At 40.4% G+C, this 26,472-nt stretch overlaps 1 protein-coding gene across 1 annotated transcript; it reads right to left on the minus strand.

Moving 5' to 3' along the window:
- Window positions 1–6,806: 6,806 nt before the first annotated feature.
- uts2r2 (urotensin-2 receptor 2) lies at window positions 6,807–25,915 on the minus strand. Its single transcript, XM_061094535.1, has 9 exons — window positions 25,534–25,915; window positions 24,354–24,580; window positions 22,094–22,169; window positions 21,928–21,970; window positions 20,455–20,519; window positions 19,852–19,908; window positions 19,165–19,318; window positions 15,844–15,967; window positions 6,807–7,719 (listed from the first exon to the last, which is right to left on the minus strand). Exons 1-9 carry the CDS (start codon window positions 25,599–25,601, stop codon window positions 7,583–7,585), a joined length of 951 nt encoding a protein of 316 aa, XP_060950518.1. The 5' UTR covers window positions 25,602–25,915; the 3' UTR covers window positions 6,807–7,582.
- Window positions 25,916–26,472: the final 557 nt, after the last annotated feature.

Below are 26,472 nucleotides of genomic sequence, written 5' to 3' on the forward strand. Positions count from 1 at the left end.
TTCTCTAAAGGGCAAAAAACCTTCAGTGTAACTTTTTTTGCAGCAAAAAAATGTATAAAAAACAACTTAACCCGTGTTATGAATTTTGTCAAGTTGTGTATTTACGCCAACCATAACTTTTCAAGGAATCTTTAAACCGAGAAATCTGTGGTTTTAATCAAGGAGATTATCCTTTTTTTTTTGTCTCATCTCCTTTGGGCATTCATCAGGGTTGTGGTTGTCTGCCAGAGACGAAAAAGTATTATGCCAGATCTTGGTCGTTTTATTTTTACTGGCTGAATGAATGTAGTCATCACATGAGCATCAAGGCTCATTTATGCTCAACATTGGATACAAATACGATACAGACCAAGAATATTGGGAGCAGAGGTGCTAAGCATAGACTGTATATAAAAAGTTGCTGAATAGGCTGCAGGACCCCCTACTGGCCAGGGGCAGACAAGTTTAATAAACAAACACATTATTATTATTATTATTATTTTATAGTATTCATTTTCGAACATTCAGTGTATTTTCTTTGAAGATATGGATTTGATGCACTTATATACAGCAAGGTATAGATAAAGTTAAGGCTCTTATATACTACTACGTGTCCGTTTCTCGGAGAGGTCTCAGCGGGGGACAAAGAGTCTTTTTGATTTTTACTTCTCCGTCAGTCTACGTCCGGAAAAAATTCACCGCCAAACCCATAGGTGGCGCAACGGAAGACGAGCTCAGAGAAGCCTACCCCATTTGGGAAGAAGAAGTCCACGTGTCTCTGTTTATATGTTAGCTTGCGTCCCACACACTGAACCATGGCAACTAACAGAACTAAATAAAGTGACACCCAGCGGGTCAAAATGCTGATGTAATCGTTTCTTAGCGCAGCGGTTCCCCGGTCTTGTTTCCGAACTGTGTTGCTGATTCCACAGCTTGAATCTGCTTGAGGCTACATGTAGCTAGAAGCTACACGGACCTAGCTCCCCCCCAGCTTCCACACACAGTCAGCAGGGACTCCCGACACTAACTACTACTATCCAGTGTTTGCTTCTAACCTGACGGTATTATAGAAACAGTGTCATCATAGAAGTGGAATTAAAGTCGTGACGGCGGGTTCTTGCACTGTTACCACCGCAGTTAGCATGGTGGCTAGCCTAGCCCGCTAGCCTAGCCCGGTAGCCTAGCCTGCTAGCGCCGTTTTGAAAGCTTGTTATAACCGTATGTGACCGTGCACACATGCCCTCAGTGCTCTAACGAGCCACCGTCAGCCGGACAACTCCGCTGGCTTAACACACACGTCACATTAATCGTAGAATCATAGTTGTGTTCGTGTAAACAGGAAGTAAACAGGAAGTTTGAGGTCCGGAAATACGGAAATGACGTCATACGGAAATGATGTCGTTCGCAGACCAATCACAGCCAAGAGCGGTCCGTCGGGTCTCCAACATGAAGACGGATAGTTAGAAAAATCAGACGTGTACGAAAAGCTGTCCGAAGCCCTCGGAGAGGGCGTTTCACGACGGATAGGGCGGTCTTATCTGTCCGTAATAGAGAAAACGGAGAGGCATAAATTGGCCTTTAAGCACAACTTCTGACGAATAATAAACCTGCATTTGGTCAATATGCTGCTGTGAGGGCCTCGGCCCATATGATAGTCCTGGTTCTGCCCTGCCTGTGAGGTCTCACCTGCTAAGAGTCTATATAAGGTTATAATCAGTTTCAAGATGGCTGTCTCTCTCGCTCCCTCCTGAAAGGCTGGAGTCTGAAAGGCTGGAGTCTTTCAGGCTCCACTTGGTTTTGGAGTTTGGTTCTGTTCTGCTTGTGTGTTGTTCGCTATGGTTACGGATAGTTTATGTTAACTCACACTTGCAGTTACACATCATCCAAAACCATCCAAAGTTTGAGTTGATTTCAATAAATCATTGTTTATTTAAATGGTCGCTATGTGGAACTCCCTTCTTTGATGTGCTCTCCAACGAGCTGGGCATACCACAGCATTGACAGTGTTTTTGCGTTTAGGATTAAAGTCTGTTATTTTGTAAAATGAAATTGATCATTCAAGTTGATCTAAATCTAAAAAGTTAAGTTAATGTGACATCATAACATAGACTTCTTCTCAGCACGCCCCGACGCTGAGTATCCATGTTTGTTGTCGTCAGAGACTCTCGACTCTGTGCTGCCCTCTAGTGGATGTTGATATTGCCTCACAACCAAGCCAACATAAGGGACACATGGAAACGGCCGAATCTGTTTTTGTACATAAAGGCAGCAAAAATGAGCCTTTACTGGGAATACTAACCATAAAATATTCACATTACTCTATGTCATATTTTACATAACCACACGTTACACTTGGTGAATCTGTTTCAAATAAGCAAAAAAGAAAAAAAGTGAAGAGAGGTGTTGGATAACATTATGAAAATGATCTGTTTCCACTGCCAAGTTTCCCTAAAGTTCCAGTGCAAGCATACTCCCTTTGCTGGTGTGCTAGAAGTCTGTGTATTTACCCTCACGTCACTGACAAAATAATCTATATCTATAGCTGTCCCATGGTGTGTGAAGCCAGATTGGGACTGAATTTAGCTCTGAGGGGCTCAAGAGAGCCCAAAGCTGCACCTCTGGCCAGAGACAAGAACAAAAAACAAACAGTCCCCCTGCAGCCATTCACTTTCACTGAATTTGCATGCCTCCTCCCACAGAGGCAAACACACTTCTGTCATTGTAGTACTCTCGGTGCCGAAAACGCCCACAGCACAGACGGCAAACTTCCAACTAGGCTGTGGACGATCTGTTTACGAGACTAAACTGTGTCCTGCTTACCTGAATGAGGATGATGTCACTGTTGGAAAGTTGGAGCTCCCTCAGTCACTCAACTCAGTGATTACTTTTGTTAGCATCCAAAAATACTTATCTTGAGGATGAAAAGGAGAGGGTGACAGTCCCGTCTGTTCAGGGTGTTCCTTTTGGCAGGTATCTTAATGAGCGATTTAATTTATGCCTCATGTTTTATGGAGCGCTCATGACTCTTTGATTAAGATAGCTGCTAGCAGTGAAAGGAAGCTCTTTTACTTTAATCTGATTTAATAAAGTATCAGCTCACACAGCCATCTGCTGCAAACATCCTCGGCCCTCTTTACATTCACCAGGCAGTGGTAGGAAAGTCAGCTGTGTGTATGCAGCGACATGGATTGTAATAATGTGCCGCGCTCCTCGAACACACAAACACACAGGCAGGAACATGTCCTCAATGTCCTATTTATTCTAATTATGATCTGACTGATGTCTGGAGCTGACATTTTCAAACACTCCTGGGTGGGGTAGTACACTAAGTGTGTGTTTGCATGTCAAATGAAACAAACTCATACCTAAAATGATTGCAGCGAATCCCCTCGGTGCTTCACAAACACTGTTACAGCACAGATGTGGAAAATACGGCCTCTACTTCCAGTTCCAGACACACTCTGTTCTGTGTGGGACTTATCCACAATGGCTGAATGCATTCAAGATTCATGAGAAGCCCGGGGGGGATTGGTTGATTTTGGTCATGATCTGCGCCCTGTGTTCCTCTCAGCCTCCTGGTCTCTTACCTTCATCTCTTTAAAACTTGCCATTCTCCATCAATCCACCAGATGTCCCCTTACTTTTTCCTGTTTTCAGAAGGCTGTATATAAAAATGGAAGTAGACTCTCCAGAAACTGAAGCCAATGCAGAAGTGTCTGAAATCGGAATTATCTGGAATGACCAGCAGAAAGCGATTTGACTGGTTTTAGAAGAAGTCTGTTTTGAAAGAAATCTATAGAGAAAATTACCCTACATCTCGCTTGTTTTTAAGTCGCAAGTTTCAAATCTTTAATACAGCATGTTCAGTTTTAAATAATGGTCTCATTTAGAGTAAACTATGTGAGGGCGTGGATACTGGTTGATTGACAGCTAGTACCCTCCAATGGATGCATGTTCCAGGTGTGTGTGGGCGTGCGGTGTCCTTGACCTCTCTGTCAGGCTCCACCCTTTGCTCTTCCAAACATAACCAGTGCCGTGTTGGATTTTTGAAACCACAAAACCCTTTTGGAGTCTCAGGGGTAAACAGCGTTGCAGCCAAATCCAATACAATTGAAGTAAATGGTGACCGCTTAAATGCCTCTAAACTGCTCCTGTGGTGTCATCCAAGTGTTCTACAAGAGGGTCAGGGATTAGCAAACAGTCAATAGCTTTCCACTCCCATAAATTTAAATGATCTTTGTGAGATTATTTTTAGTGCTGAAGTGTGTGTCTGAGATTATGAGATTAAGAGACAATTTTCTAAATTAAAACGGGTTGCAAACGACTGCATCAAAACCTGTATTTTATTGTTTGGACCTTAAAGACTCCACTAACCTTGTTGCTCAATAAGTGACACAAGCCGTAGAAAGTGACTGTGTGCTTCTTTACAGTGAACAGTTAATTTGCTTTGAAGATCAAAGAAGATTAATTGCTCCTTAAATTGGAACACTACTCTCCATCTTCATGTTCCTGCTCATTATCTGAGGAGAGATGCTGGGCTGTAGGCACTTATTGCCAGTACCTTTGCAGTGGATGTGATGTAACTACACTTAATGGTTTGTTAGCTCCTCCAAATCATGTCTCTGGATCTCAATTAACTCCCAAATCATCAACACTTGAAACATGGTTCAAGTCACATCACAAATGTGACCATTAACTTTTGGAACCACGTTTTCTAACATGGAGACAATGTCATGGATAAGTTTTCTTTTTTTAATTTGTTTGCTATTTATTGTTGTATTGTACTTTATTGGCCTTTAAATTTCCTGCTTAGGGACCGGCAATGAAAATAAGCTGAGTGGGTAATGGCTGGTTCAATGGTTGTGAAGTTTATGGCCCTTATTGAATAAATAAGTAAAGTATAATAATGGATGTATATTCTTCAGCTCAGATCAGATCTGCATGCTCATTCCACTCGGGATATGGCTTTGTACTGGATAGTTTCAGGTTGTTTCTGCCGAAGATATGAGTGTCTGCCAGATGGGCAATGACACACCTTCACCAGACTGCAAGAGGACTGTTACTTTGACATCAATTCCTAAAAGCAACTAGATGATTAATTATATTAATACTTCAAACATCTTCATGTGCCTAATCATTTGACCAGCATTCACAGCATTACCCAATACAAATATAATTATGTGCTAACAAAAATGTATGCAGACTTGATGTTCACTGGGATAGATTTTTACAACAGGTTTCACAATGATTCTAAACAGTTTTGCTATTGTGGTGAAATGAATGTAAGCCATCGGCTGCCTGGAAAAAATCTAAAGAAAAATCCATTTATATTCCTGAAATATAGCAGCATGGTCTGCATATAGATTCTATGCAAATTATGTAAACTAGCTAAAACATGCACAACAACCACTGGAAAGGTCTTTATATGGAAATATCTGCTGCTATTTTAAAGCAGTTTGCATGAACGAGCTTCCTGCATTTTAACCACATCTACTCTAAAGGCTCCTTTATGTTGCCTCTATGCACAATAAGAGATTTGTCTGTTTCCAACTATGGAACAGTCACTGCCCACATACTTCCATGAGTATCTTATGTTGGCACGGTTAAGCCATAAATCCACTCAAGGGCAGTGAAGAGTTTCTGACCACAACAAACATGGCGTGGTGGTAAAGGGATGCCATGCATTGGATTTATGATTCTGTGTTGTACAGCAAGATAAATAATAACACATCGTAAGGTTCAAACCTAAGAAAGTATGAGGCAGTTATGAGAATGGAGAAGCTGCTTTGTTCTGTGAAGATAAGAACGCACAGTGACTTCTTGAGCAGATTTCCGGTTTGACCAATTTACGCAGTTCTTCAACCGTCTGGCTCACAAAAGAAACATTTCTATTAGACAGAAGCAGTCAACACAGATTATATGGATTTATTTTATCAGATCAACATTAACATTAATCTGGATATTGAAATGCTGAAAGTGCAGAGACATTGAATATCTAGACCTAATTAAATGAATCCATATAATCTAAAGAGACCGACTCTGGTGGGACTCGAACGCACAACCTTTGAATTGCTTGCCTAATTGTTGTCTAGAAGTCCAAGGCGCTATCCATTGCGCCCGGAGCCACATGTCTACAGTCTGTTTGGACAGTTTGTACACATTGGATAACACAACTGACGGATTGGTCATCCTGGCAGATTTCATGGTCTCTAATGTCCGTGTTGAATGTGGGAATAACTTGATGAGTGTGAATTACTTTTTCAGTGTGACTGAAATCACAGAAACTGAAAGTTGGACAGTTTAAGCTGAGAATGAACTGATGTATAAAATTGACTCTGGTGTGAATCAAACCCACAACCTTTAAATCCTTGGAATAAGGCTTTTGTATAGAATGTCACATATTACTCCATTGAGTAATATGTGGTATTGATAATACACAGTGAAGACCATGTACACACTCAATCTTGTCAGTTTTCATTCACGGTTTAACGTATAAAGCCGGACTCTGGTGGGACTCAAACCCACTTTGAATTACTTGTCTTATTGTCAAAAAAGTCCTATGCACTATCTATTGCACCATAGATCCTTACCTCCACCGAGTGTTTCCTTGTATCATCTGTGCACATTGTACAACATGTGTTTTTACTGATTGAATCTGGTCAGTTGCAGCCTGACAGTTTTCCATTCATTCCTGCAGTTCAACTACCTGGATCACAACAGACAAGCTTATAAGACAGTAGCAATCAATACAGATTATATGGATTCATTTAATTAGATCTAAACATTAGTCTGGTGGTGAAAAGCTGAAATCGAAGAGACATGGGCAATTCAGGTTCTGACAGTATTTTATTTCAAACCGTTCTCCACCAACCACATTGAAGAAAAATAGTATCATAGTCGAAGCTGCAATCACTGTTGCGAAAGGAGAGGGTTCTTCTTAGAAGAAAACACCTTGTGTTCCTCGGGTGGAGGCAAGTTTGAGCTTGGATTCTGAGATGAAATGTTGATTTTATAGGAGAGTCTCCAGATCTATATCTCTTCTTCACATAATTGACAGCTCACCTCAAAATGAGAAACACGTGGAGACACAGAGAAAACACACAATCCCACTTTAGCCTTTCGGAGACTGTTGAAAAGTTGAGAAGCAATTTCTGCTCAAGCCGTCCCCGAAAACGATCAAGAGGAGCAGATTGTGGGAAACCTGCTTGGAACATAACCACACCTAATACTAGTGATTAAGATGGCGAGATAAAAAAATCAAGAACAAGAAAACAGTTGCTGTAGAAAGTTGAGTAAAAAGACATAGGTAGGTAGCAAATAAGAAAACATCTCTTCAGAAGAAAGGGGGAGCATGTGGCTTATTTTCTGTAGCAGAATCCTTAAGAGACAACAGTCAATATCTTAAAACAATCGAAAAATCACAGAAGATAAGTTGTGTTACTACAGTTAATCAAGTTTAGCAGTGAAACCTCAATATAAACCTTATTTTTTTTCCCTTTCACCTTCTTCCACATCTCTCCCGTTGTCCTTCCCCCTGTTCCCCTCATTACAGGGTTTGTCCAAGCCAGTGGGCAATGGCGTTACCCATGGGCCCATGGGTGCCTCAGGGCAGGGCCGGATCAGAGATGGCGTGTGCAGGGTCGCAGGTGAAGGACACCGTGATGGCGTAGCGCGTCCCCCATGCTACCTTCTCCACGCGGTGGAGGTTCTCTGAGCCGGAGGAGAAGAATGAGACTCGTCCTGAGCACGGGGAGAATGAAAGGAGGAGACCAAATAATGGTTTAAAGGAATGGCTCAACATTTTTGGGATATACAGTGTGATTACATATTTGCTTTCTTTCTAAGACTGATATGACATGGGTAATATCATCATTATGGGGTTCCAATCAGAGCTGGGGTCAGGACTCAGCTAACCTAGTTTAGCATAAGGACAGGGGGCCAAGACAATAACTTTATTCAAACATAAATTTAAAGAACAAGAATGCATCATCTATCACAGCTAAAGCTTAATAACTAAGACAATGTACTTGGTTGTTAAGAACATTTTATTTCATATTTATAAATTGATATTATGGCAAATGTCTTAATCCCATTATTTCCAAAAGTAAATTGAGAATAGCTATATCACTTCCATGTCTGTGTTTGAGCCAGGACAGCCTGTTTTAGCATGAAGATGGAAGGAAGCAGTCTGTAGCTACATCTACATGTATGAATTTTAGTTTCAAATCGCACAAAACTTTTGTTACTTTTACATCACACTGCTCCAGGCCTGTGAGACACAAACCAAGCGACCTTGGCTCCATTTTAGTTTGAAAACTCAAGTGTTGCAATCACAAAGACACCGAGGTTTACTTCCTGATTGGGTCACGGCTTGACACCCAGTGTCCAATGTGAACAGCATTGTCACATTATTTTGTAACCTTGAGCAAATTTTCACAATTACTCTTTCACTTCAAAAGTCGGAAAAACATGATGTAGTGTGTTAACTAGAGCAATTTAAAGTGTTGCTAGGAGTATTTTGAGCGTTATACAGATCCAAACTAGTTGCTTTCCTTTTCCTTCTTCTTTACACCAAGACAGGCGAGCCACATCCTGACTCCAGCTCTGTACTTAATGCAGACAAGACAGTATTAATAATATTCACAATCTTGGAAAGACAGAAATATAAGCTTATCCCTCCGAAACACTGAAGGCTTCATTCAATGTCTACATATTATGCAGCCTCGCTTCTGGACCTGATGGAAATTTGAAACACAAAAAGAAAGAGACTGGAACCACGGAGAAAGATAAAGTGGCCTCAAGGACACACTCGACTTATTCCAGGATGGTATTTTAGCAAATGCTGAAATTCATTCTTTTGTCTGATTAAAAATATTTTTGACCATCCTTTCTCAGACTGACACACACACACAGTGCGAGTTCGATGTGGTCGCCTCAGGGTGAATTATCTACATTTATCCGAGGCTTTGCTTCGCTGGTCCAGCTAATGAGCTGTGGCACAAACTGCTCAGTCACAGATAGACATTTGCATTAATGTTTACATAGCTAGTCTAGTCTGTTGATGTATCCCATAATTAAAAGATTTACATTTAAAACATTTTCAAACTCTTGTCACATAACTTCCAGTTTCTGCTCCTCTTCAATGATTTGTCTCATTATGTGAATGTGAATAAAAAGCTGGAATCACTGTGCCTGAATTAGTTTGCTCCATTTTCCCTACAAAGAATGCTGATGACTTGAGTGCGTGTGTGTTCATGTGTGTCTGTGTGTGCATCTGCTGAGGATGTCAGGGGAAATCAGTGCTCACAGTTAAACAATGGAATTTACACTGAAATCCCAAAGAATGGAGATAGAGAAAATTGATGCAAAAACAACAAAACAGTTTGAGTGGCAAGACAATAAGTGCTGGTCCTCATGTTTTATGTCATTGTAAAAAGAGGGCATTTTCAAGTGCTGGAATTATCAACACAGCTTTAGATATCGGCAACAATGAAGTAATCTCTGAAAATATAATCCCTCGGAGTTGCCTGTATAAATGTTGGCAGCGTTAAGAGTGAGCACATTCGGTTCAGTCAGCAGAGCAGATTAGTGGTAACTCAATGGAGGAATATTTAAAGGAGACTTCACCAATGATTACACTCTTTAAAAAAGTCACGTTCCAGGTTTAGAAAACAATCAGTATCACATTTAAATGTGGACATTTTTATGTTTAAGTTATCATGAAAAGTTTTTTTACGTTATAACATAACGTACAGTATTTTTCTGTCGTGGCAGCAGTACACTTCTGTGCTGTAAAACGATAATGTCATTTTAAAGAAAGATTGAAATTACATTGAAATTTTTCATTGCATATAGATGTTTTTTATTAAACTGTTGAGTTGAAAATTAAAATATCTATGCAATTGGCAGTAATATATGTGATTAAGGCAATTAGCATTAAAAGTTAAGCATATACCTAATTAGTACTTGAAGCAAAGTTGGTTTATCCTCTGATCTGCTGTGCACTGCACATCAGTGTCTCATCTGAGCTTTCTTGGTCAAGTGAGCTAGGTGGAGACTGAAAACACATCTCATATGTTCCAAAAAAAACTTGAACGCCAGCAATACTGGATTTCTCGATACGATGAAAAACTATGTGGGTGGGATTGATAGGCTGCAGTCTTTCCTCACACGCTGGATCTTTTGCAACAGTTATCATGAATAATAGAGGAGTGAGTGTGGTTCTCTTTACTTAATACGTGGCTTCAGGGTACTTTTATTTTGAATTGAAACACAGGATAAATTTAGTTTCTTTCACTTTTCAAATGCAACAGTACTATGTTGGCTTTTTACTACACGTCCTCTTGACAAAAATGCTCATTTATTTCCCAAAAGTCCTTGAATGTGGTAATATGCATTTTTTTCGATTGTCAATAAGAAATTGTCATGTAAGTAATAGTTTATAACTTAAGTCAAACAATAATATTTTCAAAGTTTGGCTTTCAAAAAATGTATTTCCATTTGTACAATAGTAAATTCATGTTACATATCATTGAGTTTGAAGTGAACACAAGATGAACTGAAGAGCAACACCAGGTGCACAGGCAGAGAAAGAACTGCTGGGTACAGAAATGTTACCAGTATCACGTGATCTAATCTTTTCAACAGGAAGTCGATCAAACTAAACCTCAGCAATTGAAACACTGATTGACTGACACTACAGCTTCTGTTTGAGGACTTAACCAAAAGTGTTCAATAACTGTTACCTTCGGAGTTTCTTTGCTAATTGCAATCATTGAGAAACTACTTGTCATCAGTTTAACACAACCTTGCTGCTTGAGTACCTCCTCTAGTCTATTTATAGTGTTTGTACAAACAGCCACACATCAACCTACTTGGACTTAACAAGGTCCTTATCATCACTGACCCCATCAGGACGAGTGGGCAATGCTAACAATGTGTTCGACGATGTGCGACACCAGTTTGCGGCTGGCCAACTGCCAGTAAACAACACAAAGTGCACAGCAAATCAACAAACTGCCCAATCGATGTATTGATCCCTCCCACAGCCTCATAATTAATTAGTGGAGGATGAATCCCGCAGGGCGTCTGATGTTCCCGGGGGGGCCAGGATGATTAAAGGCAGATAAGTCGGCGTTAAGGGCCTTTTTCAAGATGGTGTTGATGAGGGAAGGGCTATTTCACTTTTCCCACCCAGGTTTAATGAGGTGAGGAATGCTGGTCTGGGGACTGAACAGGAGAAAGCCTGCTAACAAGCAGTAGAAGGTCAATAAATAAGTGCTGAGGCACCAGGAAGCTACTCACACCCGGTGCAAAGCAGGACCAAGCCCAACACAAAGGTCTTTAGATTCAGACCAATGCAATCGTCATCTTCCCTTCCAGCTCCTGTGTTGTTTCAATAGCAAATGCACTTGTGCTGATCCAAACACTGAGGATTGGTGTTAGGCACATTGTTGGCACGCTCCCATCACGAGGTGGTTCTCACACATGCAGGTGACATGATAAACTCTCCTTCCAATGGTTTTACACTTTTTAACTTATTTAAAAGGCCAGAAAAGGTCCTGATGAAGGAGAATGTCAGATGCCAAGTGATAGTAATCGATGCAGGAGTTAAAAAAATTTAATTAAATTCATTTGTTTGACCAAAAATCCATTTGAGAGTTTTTTCCCCAAAAGTTAAACTCTTAGCATGACAAGAAATACTTAACAATCACAAGCTATAGTGAGAATCTGCAATTTTTCTCGTCTTATAGTTAATTGTTTATAGAAAAAGCTTTGGATTTTTAACGGATGGTTGGAAAAAAAAAAAAAAATCTCAAGAGCTTTTTTCATTCTTGCCTTTAAACAAAGTGACTGATTGTGTGGAGTCCAGTACAGCTTGTGAAAACAGTTGTATACTGTACTGTCTGGTGTGGTTATGGAGGAGCTTTGTCAACCTGAGAAATTAACCCTGAAGATGTTGTCTTCGGCATGAGCTTGCATAATCCATCTAACTATTTTCTGCTGCTTGTCCGAGGTCCGGTCACCGTGGCAGTAAGAAAATGCTCTTATTTGAAGTCTCTTTGGATCAAAGAGCAAAAGTAATGTAATGTAAAAAAAACTATTCTCAGCCGTTTTGGATCCGCGTTCTCTAGAGTCATTACCCAAAGCTTATTGTGACAAGTGAGGGTCAGAACGAAGATGGACTATTGCTTTCCAGCTCAGCTTTATCTTCACCAAAATAGCCCGGAACACCCAAATGTGTCCTGTGCCACACATGAAGGACATATGAAGTGTGCTTGTGGGAAGTGTCGGATCTAGTTTCTTGGAGCTACTATAAACTGAAAGTCAGGGTATATACATTTTGACCATTTGCAGGCATCAGCTGTGATGTGTCCAGTAGTCTTGACAACCAGACACATTTTCCTTGTATTCAGTGTATGTTTGCAGGCGTGTGGCCACCAAGGTCAAGCTGCCGGTGTGGTAGCCCAGCTGAGGTTATCTAATTCCCCTGTGGTTGTCTGAGCTGGCAGGTTCCCCCCCGATTGGCTCCTCTGACAGGTAGAAGAGCTTTTTCCGCTCTCTGTCCTTCAATTGCTCTGTTTGTATCTGCCATTCCCAGCCCAACATCCTATCTCTTTATCGCATATCTACACTTTATCTATCTCCCAGCCATTTTCTGTCTGTGCCCACCCTTCACCTTTCCATGCCCTTCAGGGGACGCTCTCACATTCAACATTTCCAACATTCATCCCTCTGACTCCCTTCTCATCACCCATCTCTTTTTCGTCTTCCTTATTTTGTCTACAACCAACACTCTTGCAGCCATCCTCCTGGTGCTCACTGGTGTTTCATTCTTGACATTTGCTCTCACCGACAGCCAAGCCCCGACTGTCTTCCTGGTGCTATAATTACACCTTATTCATGGCTGTCACCTCTCAGCAAACCCATCATCCATCAAGATATTAGAATCAGATTCTCACCAAGTCAAAACCTGTCAGTCAACTGCCCAGCATGCTGCCCAAAGAGAAAAGTAAATGAACCTGGCTATTGATGCATTATGCATGAATTTCTGCAGTGTATGCTACTTGATGCACTTCTCTAAATAAAACCCCCAGTGACAGCTGGGATCACAGTGGTTAGGTTGCATCAGTGGCTCTGACAGGTCTGTCATATTGAGATTCAGGAGCCTGCTCCAAACCCCGCTGAGAATTAAAAATCTATCCAGGCGGACCTTAAAGGGACTGTACGTGTCCTACTCCGCTCCCTCCCTTTTTTTTTGTCTTCACCCAGAAGGTTGCATTTGGCTGAAGATAACGCTGTCATTATTCTCCTTGTTCCCTGGAGGTTGGTTCTCCATTCACTAATGCAAGACGGCTACACTATTCACACAAGTCTGCCTCAGGAGACAAGGCAGTATTGAATGCCACAGGCACTCTATATGTCCTTCAGTCAGCGTCATGTCTCTATCACAAGACAGCAGCCAGGGATGCTTCACTGACCTGGTTTAAACTTCAGTCCTGACCGTTTATGATCGTATCACTCAGGATAAATGTTAATACCAGGTCTTATCATGTTCACCGTTGCTTGCTGACTGGGCAAGAGTCTGATGTCGTACTGGCAAATGGGGAGTTTGATGGATAGGAGTCAAAATGGCATAGTGAAGGATGCAAAAAGAAAAGACAGCTATCAGAGAGGAAGTGAAGGATTAGGATTGCTTTTTGTGAATTGCCTTTGATGAGAAGCTGCAAGTATCAGAGGAGTTGAATTTGAGGACAATGGGGTGAGACAAAGGGAAGGGAGGGACGCTGAAATCTGCAATGATGCATTTCTGGACAGCTTCAAAAAACTCCTCAAACACAACCTGTTCACTAAGGTTTTTGGCCTCAGTTAACACTCCACCCTGCCATTGGTGCTCAGTCTATTTCTGTCCTGTTTTGTGTGAATTACTTTCTTTTTTCGTTTTATCCCCACTGAGACATGTAAAGCGTCCTTGGGTCTCTTCAAAGGCACAATATAACTTCAAGTTATTATAATTTAATAATAGATGAAGAAGAAAAAACGGGAGCTGCTTGCAGGATTGCTTGTAGTGTTTGTCTCTGATGATATAATGTTTTAACAATGAGGATGTACATTTTAATGGAAGTGATACCATAATGGTATTACAGTGGCAATGAAATTACCACTTCAATTCCTCCCTTCAAATAAAAAGAAAAACTTTCTTCAAATAGTTTAGCGAATACAAGTATATCTTCTCTACTGGGCGTCACCCATTCCAACAGCACATCAATGAATGGCTAGAATTGCTGTCACTCTCAATGATACATAGGTGTTCGCATACTATGGGATAGTTAAGTATAGATATGCTTTTCCAAATGACACTGTGTCCTAACGTCTTGCGACTAGTGTCTCTGTCTGGTGCGTCTGAGTTAGATATGAAAGTCCCTGAGCGTAGGCACGACAATGTACTGCTGGTTGGTCCTTTATCTATAACCTGACCTTGGGTACTGCTTAGAGATAGAAGGGAGTATCTGTGGAATTAGACAGGCACTATTCTCTTAATGGTGTATATATATAATGTGTAATATTCATTGTATACATAATATATAGTGGCAAAAATTCCTCAACAATGAAGACAGGATACAGATACAAAAGCCTTTAGTCCACTTCCTAAATTGCAATCTGAAACCAAACCTAACTGTATCAAATGTAAGAACAATGTAACAAAGTCATACACTTTGGTTCAGACCATTGTCCAGACTGTCAGGTGAGAAAATCTATGTTAACACATTTCCCCTCTACTGTAGATTTGTCCTTTGCATGCTGTGGCAGTCTTTTCCATTTAGTTGAGCTTTGGCTGCAACATCTGTTACAAATTCAGTCAAGTGCACATCCACCGAACCATTTCTGGAGTAACCGGTCATAGTTTGTTGTAGGTTGTACAGTATAAATCCCTAAGAGAATTTAATAATTTCTTAAATTTGAGGGCTACAGTATGTAATTATTATTATTATTATTATTACTTTCATTATAACAACCAGTCTGCCAGAGGTCATATGTGATGGCAAACTGGTCTCCCTCTCTCTCTTAAGTTTTAATTCATAAGTGGTGTCCTTTCATGACCTTACAAAGCTACATGTTTTATTCTTCACCTTGCTCCAAATTTTAACTTTGCGATAATGGAATTGATAAGTTGAAAATGGAGCACATAATCAAAATGGCAGCGCAAAAACTAGAGCACAGGAGTAGAAAGCACACCATCCAATTCAACGGTTGTCCGAAACATGATGGCATACTCATTCCCTGGTTCCCAAGAGAACGAATCCAATTTCCCCTCACTCACATTTGCCTCAAGTTCCCTTGATGCCTCCAGAATTTATTTTTGCACAGGTAACTTTAAAATATCAATTTATTATACTTATGTATTTTTGGTCTATGCAGAATGCATTAACACACAAAAGCTACCGGAGATCAAGTGGCCGTTATGGCTAACCCACAGGGTACCACAAGAATTGTAAAGCCTATAGTCCCCTAAGCCTGTGCAGCAGTCTGTGCTGCTGATTCCCCACTTACAGAGGATTATGAACTCTTTGCCACACATGTTTGAGTGCTACAATCACCTCCAGTTATACTAATTCAGCTGAGTACAGCAATTATTATTTAAACATGGCTGTGATAAGGACATCCTCTAAATATTCACCACTTATTCTATGACTGGATTAACTGGCTTAAATGGCTGGAGCCCGGGGTCATCAGGTGTTACTACTGGTAGTCTGGTTTTACAGTAACTTTCCTTACAGAAGGTCACAAATCACCGTTTTTAAAGGCTGAATGGAGAAAAGCACTGTGTGACACTGCGTTGGGCAGTTTTCGTAGTATAGTTACCTGCCCGAGGTTCCACTGTCCGATTTCCATTTTGGTCCATGAAGATAAATCGTCCTCCGGTGAAGTCAGAGCCGTAGTCAGACAGGTATAAAAGAGAGGTGTAGTCAAAAGAGCCATAAGTTACCTGTGAGAGAGGAAGACAGTATCTGCATTGAGATAATCAGGACTACAGAGTAACCTTCTCCACATAATACTGGCTGCTGGCTGCTCTCTGTATCTGAACACAGAGCTGTATTGAGATAAAAAACTACCTTTGGCTGACACCATGCTCTCAGTGACAAGACTAACATCCTGATGACTGATGACTGGCAGCTAAAGTATACTGTTATTAATGATAACATGTACATATAGGCCCAATTCAAAAGTGGTTATTAATATCTGTCCTCAGAGATGTGTCACTCATTACCCGGAGGTAATGTTTGTGTGTGTATGTGTGAGTGTGAGTGTGAGTGTGAGTGTGTGTGTATATATATATATACATATATATGGGACAGAATATTGGAATTGTTTCTCATTATAAGGTTTTTGGCATTACTACCTGCACCTTGGCCAATTCCCTTCCTTGGACTGATCTCTCATATAAACGTTTGGTGCCTTTTCTTACCTACATCTGACCTCCCGAGTATTCCCTGCATCTAAGCCCTTATTTAGCATCTGTATCACAATAAACATCAGTCTTAAATATCATGATATTAAATCCTATAGATTTACATTTCGGTCTCAGTTTCAGCAGTGAACAAACCCATCAACTGAACCATCGATCATCCAATTCCCTCAAGGTTAAAACAAGTAGAAATTAAATGCCATTTTAAAAAACACAATCACAATTATACTGATGAGTAGTTGGTTATCATTGTCAGACATATATAAAAACTTTTCATGGGGATGATATCCAGCCGATGAAAATAGCTAACACAAAAATCAAACGTTTTGAGGTTTCATTCTAACAAATCATTACATGACATTATCAGGGTAATCTCAGGTTGGGCTGGGACAGTGACAGTTTATCAAAGAAAGCTGCATTACAAACAAGCAGATACAAGGCAGATTGAGTCAAATGGAGAAATGCTGTGGAGCACAGAGAAACACAGAATCTAGTGCTTTTGGTGCTTGACATTTACTAGGGACTAAAAGTCATTCTCAGCTGCACTGCTTTTTGAAAGTAAAAGATTATTTGTTTGAGCACCTGTTTGTAACTTTGGCTCCTGCTCTACAACAGTCGTGTGCACTTACAGTGTCACTGCTGGATCTCATCCAGCTAAAAAAATCTTCTGCAGGGCTTCATCGTGACCACTTTGTACAACATGTGAAGATTTTCATCCTCATATTGTACGGGTGCTTTATGTGTACATGGTGCAAACCCTAACCCTAACTTTTTGACCACAAAAAGAACAGAACACAGTTTATCATAAGCTGCTTCCAGACATGCACTGTGCTCCAGAGATCCCCTGAGTTTCTCCGGAGGAGGTGTATGTGTGAACTAAAATGTTCTACTGAGAGCCTCCAGAGTTTCTGTGGACTTTCTCCGCCAGGTCCAATAGTATAAAGTCTGCAGAAAGTCAGCAGAATCAAATGAAATGAGTGAACAATCCGCTGGATTCACTGTGAGCGAGTTGGGGAGTTAATGATGCATCGAACATGTGACTAAATTAATTAATATAAATACTCCGTGAAGAAAGAGCGGAGCTATACACGTAGATGACACAGATGAAGATGTCAACAGTTTTTGGTGATAGGAGCCGGTGCCACCTTTGATCTGCTTTAAAATGAAAAAACACGTGATCGCCACAATTTATTGCTGTTGTGAACACGTCTGAGAAGAGAACCCCCCGCTGCAGTGTGCATGTGTGAAAGGACAACTGCGGAGAAAGGACGGACCCAATTCTCCAGAGATCACAGAACATGTCTAAAAGCTGAAATGCCGAGTTTTCCTGTCACAGGAGTATATCAGCCATGTGTCTGTGCCCAATATGTCAATCACTCCTGTTTTGCTTTGGCCTCATGGGATCCACTGCAGGTGACTCCTAACCTGTTTTCCTTATCAGACCTTTGGTTGGGAAGGTTTATATATAGAAGTAGTTAAAAGGAAAAAACTAAATGGATTATAGTCTGAAGTTCAGGCTGCAATCTGAAGACAGATAAAGCAAAATCCAAAATGAACTGTGCTGTCTAACAGTTTTGTTGCCATACAGTTTCACTTTTTCTTAATAAAGACAATTAGACAAGCTTTTTGCTTAGAGAACTGAGGAATCTATTTCATTCAGAGGTCTGAAATATGTGACTACGTGTTTCCATTCTGTTCACCTGTTGGCTGTTTTTGGAGCGGTCTGTTACATCCCTGTCAGCACTGGAGTGTTTCATGTGGGTTTTTTGTATTTTTTGTTTATAGATTAATCACACATCACATTTGTTATATTCCAACAAAAACAACCAGCTCTACGCAGTGCACTCAACTCTTCTCAACGACTTGTGTGAAGTTTTGTTAATATTTTTGTGTTCATAAGAAAGTCTTGGTACTATTTGCTTAAATATTTTTGAAGGGAAATCTTTTTGCTTTGGTCTATCAGTCTGTTTTATATCCATTCACAGCATTCATTCATTAATTAAAATTTCTACATTTATTTTTTTATATCTAAATTTATTTACTTATTCGTTTCTAATCCATGGGTTTAACAAGTATTTGTTTAAAACTTATATTATGGTCATTTCTCCATCCCAAGACAACTTTAAATTCTCATGTCAATTAACAAAGTGAAAAACAAAGAAGGAGACAATCAATAACGGAATCTAGTATATCATCAGTCACTTTTACAGGAAAAGAGAGAAAGCTGCAAACAGCATTACCACTGGCCAAGCAAACAGGCCGGTGTAGAACAGGCACTGGTATTTATAAAGAAGGAACAGTGTATGACGTGAACCATTTAACCAGTTAATTTACTCGCAGTTTGGGGTCTTCCTCTGGATCACTTCCCAGTTGGACATATATGGAAAAAATCCACATGGAAGCAGCCAGGAGGCTGCATCCGCCTCCACCTTATGCAGATGAAGTAACTTGGTTGAGTGAACAGTGAACCCAGTCCCAGAACATGCACACAGCACACTCTCCATGTGGTTTGCGACTGTGTGTACACACTCTTCTGCATTGCATTCTTCCATTATGGCTCTTTCTGCAAACTTTTCTAAGCTGTCACTTTTTATTTGAAATTCAAACATTAATTTAAGAAAAGATCATATTCAACCTCTAATTTCCCATCTCTGAATATATACAGTCTAGAAGCACATTGGAACCACGTGGGTTTTAGGGCAATTATTGTGATTTACCTTATCTATATGTGGGTGCCAGTACTCATCGTGTTGGGTCTGGGCTTCCGTGCTGTTGATTCTGGAAAAGAAGGTGGGCTTGGTGAGGTACATCAGACTGGGGTCCAAATCAAACGTCTCAGCAATAACCGCCTGGATTCGCCCACGTACGTCTCTGACGGTGAAAAAAAAAACACACAACATGTCAGGGGGAAACGATTGAAATGAATCACTTCAAGGTCAGATGATTATCAACCGTGATACACTGAGCCACTTTGGGCAGCAACAGAATGCCCCAACACTTTAGGACTAGAACTGCTACTACCACATTGTTTGTGTCCATATTTATAATCGTTTCATGTTGGCTCTCATGATGGTTTTTCCTACTTCCAACACCAACAAGAGGCTTCCACAATATATGATGAGCACAATCAATGAATAGATGTAGGGAAAAACTCTGTACATCAAGTTTGTACACTAGCGACATTAATATGAATTATTATTCGAAGATATACAAATATATTTGAACGCATTGCATGTCATTGCATGAAAAAGTGAGAGCCCTAGCAAGGAGTTAAGTTTGCTATAATGTTGTAAAAAGTACCATCTGTTGCACTGTGTGTCACTAGTTCAGGAAATGTCAGGTATCTCATTTTGAATCAAAACTCAAAATATACACTGAATGCATGACTGATTTGTAAATGTCACCTGTACAGCTCGAAATCCTCTTTTGTGAACACGTCCCCGATGTCATCCCCAAAGTACCTGCGGGCACATCACACAGCCACAGATAGTTCCAGGTGCAGACAGTCAATCAGAGACACATGAACAGACAGCCACAGCATAGACAGGTGGGGGGGGGGATCCAATCTGTTAGCATAAATTAACGATTCACAGCACAGTGTATAGTGTGCACTTACTCGGGCCCAGCCATCCAAACACAGCAGATAGTAAACGTCTGAATGCCTCACATGAGGAAGTCCCAAGTGGGGCATGAAGGGAGGGAAGAGATGGGTGCTCTATAATTATTGCTGCCTGATTAAAAGCCTGATGGTCCCTGAGGGTCTGATGTCAGCAGGATGCTCAATGGGACAGGAAGGAGAAATGGGAGGGAACTGAGGGAGAAATTAAGGGAGGGAGAAGGATCATGAGACTCCTGCTGGCAATGATGAATGAGGGTTGTATGGATCACTGGACCTGGAGAATACAGCTCAGAAGGACCAACAGCAGTGACACTGTTACCATAGTTTATTGAGTTTATTTATCGCTAGAGAGAAATCAAATGAGGACAAGAGGTGAGTAGTTCCCCACCTGTAGATGTTGACAAACTGTTTTCCCATCGATAGTGCTCCAGAGTGCAGGTCCAGTATGGAAGCCTGCAGGGGTTCAAGTTAAAACAGACATTAGCACAAATGAGAAATCAGTTTTGATAAAGAAATAGCAGGCTGTTGATGAACACATGCATGACACATTAATCGTTTCACGGTTCAGCTCCGTTCCCTCTGTGGCTTTCTTGGTTGTCAACTCCTTGGGGACCCTGCTCTGTTTTTTTCTCAAGCCAGAAAAGCCCCCCCTGCTGTTCCCATCCCCTTCACTTAAGTGTCTTAACACTCCATAAATAGGTTCTGTATTGGCTGGGGACCAGATGGAGAGCAAGGACGTAGGGCATGCCAGCGATAGGACTCCACATTTCATCTGCCAGAGCAGCAAATCAAGTCGGCACTCTGTTTATTGTACCAGCCGGCCCTCTAGTGCCAAGAGAGCTCCATCACAGCAGAGACTCAGAATTAAATATTTGGGCACATAAGGGTTTTCTGGGCTGATTGGTTTATCATATCTGTGATGAAAATCCGAAAATGAAATGATCATATTATCATTTATCATCAGTGGTTACTAATGCGGACACATGATGTCCTGTCTAAACACTTTGGAGAAACTGACCCACACGCTACAGGGCACAGTGAATAATAAGATAGAGTTGATTCAATGTACGGCTAGGGTTACTACAGCTGGAAGTGGTAGTTGTCTTTTAAAAAACTAGAACTACACCTTTTTCAGCCAGTTAAGTCTTAGGATATAGGACCACACCCTGCCCTTCTGTTACTTTGTTATGGTGTTGAACAATGGTTGAGAAATTGTTTTGCAGAACAGTGTGTTTTCACACCAAAGTTGACATTTTGGATATAAAGTTGACATTTATCCCGAATGCACCACAGTTTGCAATACAATAATGTAATAATGACCCCGACAATAAAGATCATTAATCACCTCTGCCGAGCAGGCCGTGTTTGTTTGTCAGGTTTTTTTTTACGTAGCAGGATTACACAAAAACTACAGAACAGATTACTTCAAAACTCGGTGGAGGGATACACTATGGATCAGGAAAAACCCTTTGAATTATTTTTTTTTACTTTCTTTAAAACGTCAGCATATTTTCAAAAAGCATTTTCCTTAAATTCTCAGATAATAATTCATGAATCTCAATGAAAAAAAGCATATTTATGAGTGTGTGCAGTTTAGGGCAGATTGAAATACAAATCTGGATGTAGTGAGTTTAACTGTTGCAGCTGCTTTAGATGTCATACTTGTAAACATACATGTTTATGTTATACTTTATAAAAAGGTGAGCAAAGATTTTGGGGAAAACATGCAAAACCACCAAATTGGCCTCATATAAAGTAACATGGAGAAAGGACACATCAAACCCCCTTATTAGTTACAATGTGTGTTAATCCCTGTTTCATCATTATGTTATTCAAATCATTTAATTTATGATATACTCACTCCTCCATCTGAACCAGCCAGTGCTAGCCCCCTCTCAGCCAGCCTGCGTGTCAGAAACAGAAAGCATAAAGAAATATTCACCTGCACGACACAGACAGGGGACAGTGAATGGAAAAAACAAAGAGGCAGAGACAGAAATAAGACACCCTGCACTCTGTGTGATTACCTCTTGAGGACCTGAGCCTCCTCCCTCGTTACCACGCTGTCTGTTACTGCACGGCCACACGTCTGAGGCGTGCATCCTGGGAGAGAAGTGAGCAAGAGACGGTTTAAAATAACAACTACATGCACTTTCCTCTGCTTTTGGAGGCTCTGGGCCCAAGAGAGGGAGCGAGATGGTGGTTAGCTGAAGAAGAAAGTGCAAGGTAAGAGATTCATCAGAGTTCTGTTCATTAAATCCACACAAATTCAGCTCTTCTCTGCAGCTGCTTGACAATTGTAATTTATTGCTCGAAGCTGGAGCCTCCTGCTGTTATATTGAGACACTGGAGATGCACAGTTTGTATTCCGAGCAGCCCACATCTTTAACAAGAAAAATTTCCAATTTGTACCCTCTCATTGCTAAAACTCCCTCTCGTTTCACCGGTGATATAATTAATGCATTTTTTTTAGTTTTAGAGAAACAAGAGAGTTGCAAATAAGATAAGAAAGGAGAAATAGGAATAAGTAGTAAATGTTTGTCTTTTAAGATGCTTCATTCATAATAAACATATCAGTTTTCATTCATTGAGGTAGATTTATTAACCGGCTCACATTTGTGACATAGAAATGTTACTCGCTCAGACCTGTAACATGTCGTTAGCCCATCCATACAGGTCTTGAACCAAATGCTGTTGAATTCTACAGCAGCACAAGGTTCATTAAACAGAGAGAAATGACACACAAGTTCACTGGATCACATATCTCATGAAGAATCATCTCTGACACACGTAAAATCAATTCAATAAACATTGTGGTCATTTTACGTCAGAGAATCTTTTCTCGTTTGATCAAGGTGTAAAAATAAATATTTATGCTGTGGGTAGAAAAAGATACAGACAGGCACCAACAGGACCAATCACAACTTTTAGTTTCAGCTTTCATCCTCACCAACTGCAAGGATGAATAAATTAATGTCAGCAAATAAGGATTGGAATGCGAGTCCCAGCTGAAGCTCAAGTCAGATGTTATAAAACAGCGAGAACGGTGAAACTGATGACGAATTTATCACTAGGAGAGGAGCGTGGTGTCAGCACACCCAGACACACACACACACACACACACACACACACACACACACACACACACACACACACACACACACACACACACACACACACACACACACACACACACACACACACACACACACACACACACACACACACACACACACACACACACCTTTTCAACGCTCCTGTTCCTTTCCTATGATTGCAAAGTACTTTGGCTCAATAACCGATTTTTTTAATGTGCTATATAAATATATCTGACTTGACAAACGTCCCGCAGGTCATGCACATATATTTTGTGCAACACCATGCAGATTATTTAAACATAAAATAGCAGCATTAAAACTAGTTTCATGATATGCTAACTTGGAAAAGAGAGAATGTTTCCTCCTTCATTCCTACTCCTCACCCTGAACGTCTGTTCTTGCTCTTTGGTAAGTGGGTACGATCTCCTGTGAGAAATGTATGAACTGACTGATAGTCACAATTTAATGAGTCAGAATCAGGACTAGCAGGTTTTAGAGTAATGCTGAACTGAGGATCAGTTCAAAAGAGTAATTAAAAACCAGCGTATCTCTCCAATATTCAGTGAGGAAACTTTTAAAATACTAGCAATTGTCAACAGAGTTTGGTGTATTTGCTACAGCTAGGGATGATGGGTAATATCCAACTTTCAGTTGTGTTTCAGTTCAGTGAATGGAAGCACGCAATCAGAGCTCCAGTCGACACATTTATATACTTTATTTTTTATCTACATGAACACGGACACAGAGCCCAACAGATTAAATAACCATGTTTGGCTGCAGGGGGCGCTGCTGCTCAGTAAAACTTACATAGTGTTGCTTTAAAGGAGTTTGTATTTTAGACCCTTATTGCAGTTTTGTGTTTTGCTTGTCCCTATTTGCTTCCACACAACTATTGTATGGGTTTCAAACATTATTCAGTGGACCCTGGTGGTCAAAACTTCACTTTTACTAATATTATGATCAAGTAGACTTGTGCTATGTTGCCATCTAGTGGCTGCTGCACTGACTCACAGTGAAACTGTTGTAAAAATTGTTTGACTGCAGTTTTGAAAACACAAAGTGCCACTGGGTTAACAAGGTTTTTTTTCATTAAATAGGTGTGGCCTGATCCCATCCCACTTATGTTGACACAGCAGATGGCTGCCAGCTAACTCCCAGACACATCATCGTGCAAGGACCGGAGACTCACCTGGATAGCGTTGGTAGTTCTCATAGTCTTCGGAGCACTCGACTGTAAAGACTCTGGGCTGAGGAGAGACCAGCTCCCCCCGTCTGACCAGTGTTTCTGTAACGTCCCGGTCCAGAGAGCTCAGGTACCACCACGTAGAAGCCCCACACACAGAGAGCACAAACAGCAGCAAGGCCACGAGTCCTCGGTACCCCCTCCACGCAGATCCCTGCCTCAAAGCATTACCTCTGACAAGACAATTAAAAAAAGATTGCCATCATTTGGCTGATTGTAGCAGTGTTGTCAATTCAACATTTAAAAATTGAAGAGCAGGTGCAGACAGTTCTTTTATCTTTATTCCAATTTCTCACAAGGGGGGTACTCGTAAACTTTATACTACTTCAATATGAGCCAGCATTTGGGCTTACTGAGATGTGCCAATCTGATGATTTTTTATTTTACACACAACAAACACTGCAGAAATTATGAGTATTTCTACTTACATTTGACAAAAAATACTATGTATTGTCAATACATATATATAATACAACCAACAGCATTTATTTATCATTAGAGCCTAATCACTTTATTTATTTTCCAAAAAAAATACACTGATATGAGCCTTTCACAAACATATGGTTAGAAGTTTTTATTTCTGACTATATGAAAACATTTATTTTCATATAATAAACTATGCACTTTTTTACTGTATTTATATACTTTCAAGTTCTGTATAATTGGTTGAATTTGTGTATGGTTAAACTATAAATTGGTTATTGCATCAGACGATTTGTGACTGCTTATCTATTTCAGAATTGATTAAAAGATGTTTTATTTAATTTGTTATTGATCTAATTTATTCATTATTCTATTCCAGCATGTCTCTATAGTTTCGTCCTACGGTTTGTTAAAGAGCCTGTTTTCAGATTGTTTTTTAGTCATTAGTGTCAGTGACAGTGTGATACGTGGCCCTGGCACAGATAATAACAGCTGACTCCCATTCACTGCAGAGTAAAGACAAACACACATCAGACATTAGCGTGTTGTTATTGTGTCGGTTTCCCTCTGTAGTGTCGGTAGCAGCTGGTCAGTGCTGCCATGGTTTTAGCTAGGTGCAGGTGAAAGTGTCCCCTCCCTGTGCAGCATGACAGCGACCTGACAGAAGATCACACAGGAAACTGCCCTCGTTTCTTTCACTTACCTTTTGATTTTCTTTTCTATCTCTGTGTTATTGGCGCCCTTCGTGTTCCTCATTCGCGCAAGCGCCATTTTGACTCAGGACTCCTGCTACGTAGCATTTAGAAGACGTTTATATGTTGATATCTCTGTCTTGACTAAACACACACAGCACCGAGCCCACAGCATGTAGGCTACTACCTGAGTCTCTACACTTCCGGGTGGAAGTCTAGCGGCCCGCTCATTGGCTCTCTCCAGGAAATAAACCAACAATTCAACTACAACTCCCAGCTGTGAAACCCCTGACTACACCCACTGCTCCTCGCTCAAATATCATCTTTATAAACAGTCTATGTATGAAGAATCCTGGATTAGTTTATCTGGGTTGAATTCTAACATCACGTAGCAGCCGCTCTGCGATCCACTGGTTTACCCGCTCAGACTGAAGTAGTCAACCACCTACACTGTTTATTTGCATCGAGTCCAGAGACAAGTCATCGAGCGCGGGGACAAAAATGCTTTCAAACAAATGCTTTAGTACCTTGTCTTTCCACCTGATGTGAAAGAAAAACAGTTTAGAATAATAAACAATGTTTATTGCACCATCCCCCCATGTTAAATGTTTTTTTATTTTGTTTGTTTGTATTTCCATATTACGTCATTGTGGTTCATACGAAAGATTGTGTTCCCACTTGAGTCTGTAAACTACAATTGTTCAGTATAAAATAAAATGGCCTTAAACATGAAGTTTCTTCTCATTTGTTTACTCATGAGTTAGAAATAACTACAATTATTATACTTGGATTTTTTTTTTAAACTTACATCTGTGAAATTCTTTACCTAGTTAAATTGAACATGAAAAGTAAAATGACACATGATTTATGTCTCATATATTATATATTTATTGTACGAAAGTCCACCGCTGTATTTAACTTTCTGGGAAAAGACTCACATGATTCACAAC

This window comes from Limanda limanda, chromosome 21 (genome assembly GCF_963576545.1).
Source record: "Limanda limanda chromosome 21, fLimLim1.1, whole genome shotgun sequence".
Taxonomy (NCBI): domain Eukaryota; kingdom Metazoa; phylum Chordata; class Actinopteri; order Pleuronectiformes; family Pleuronectidae; genus Limanda; species Limanda limanda.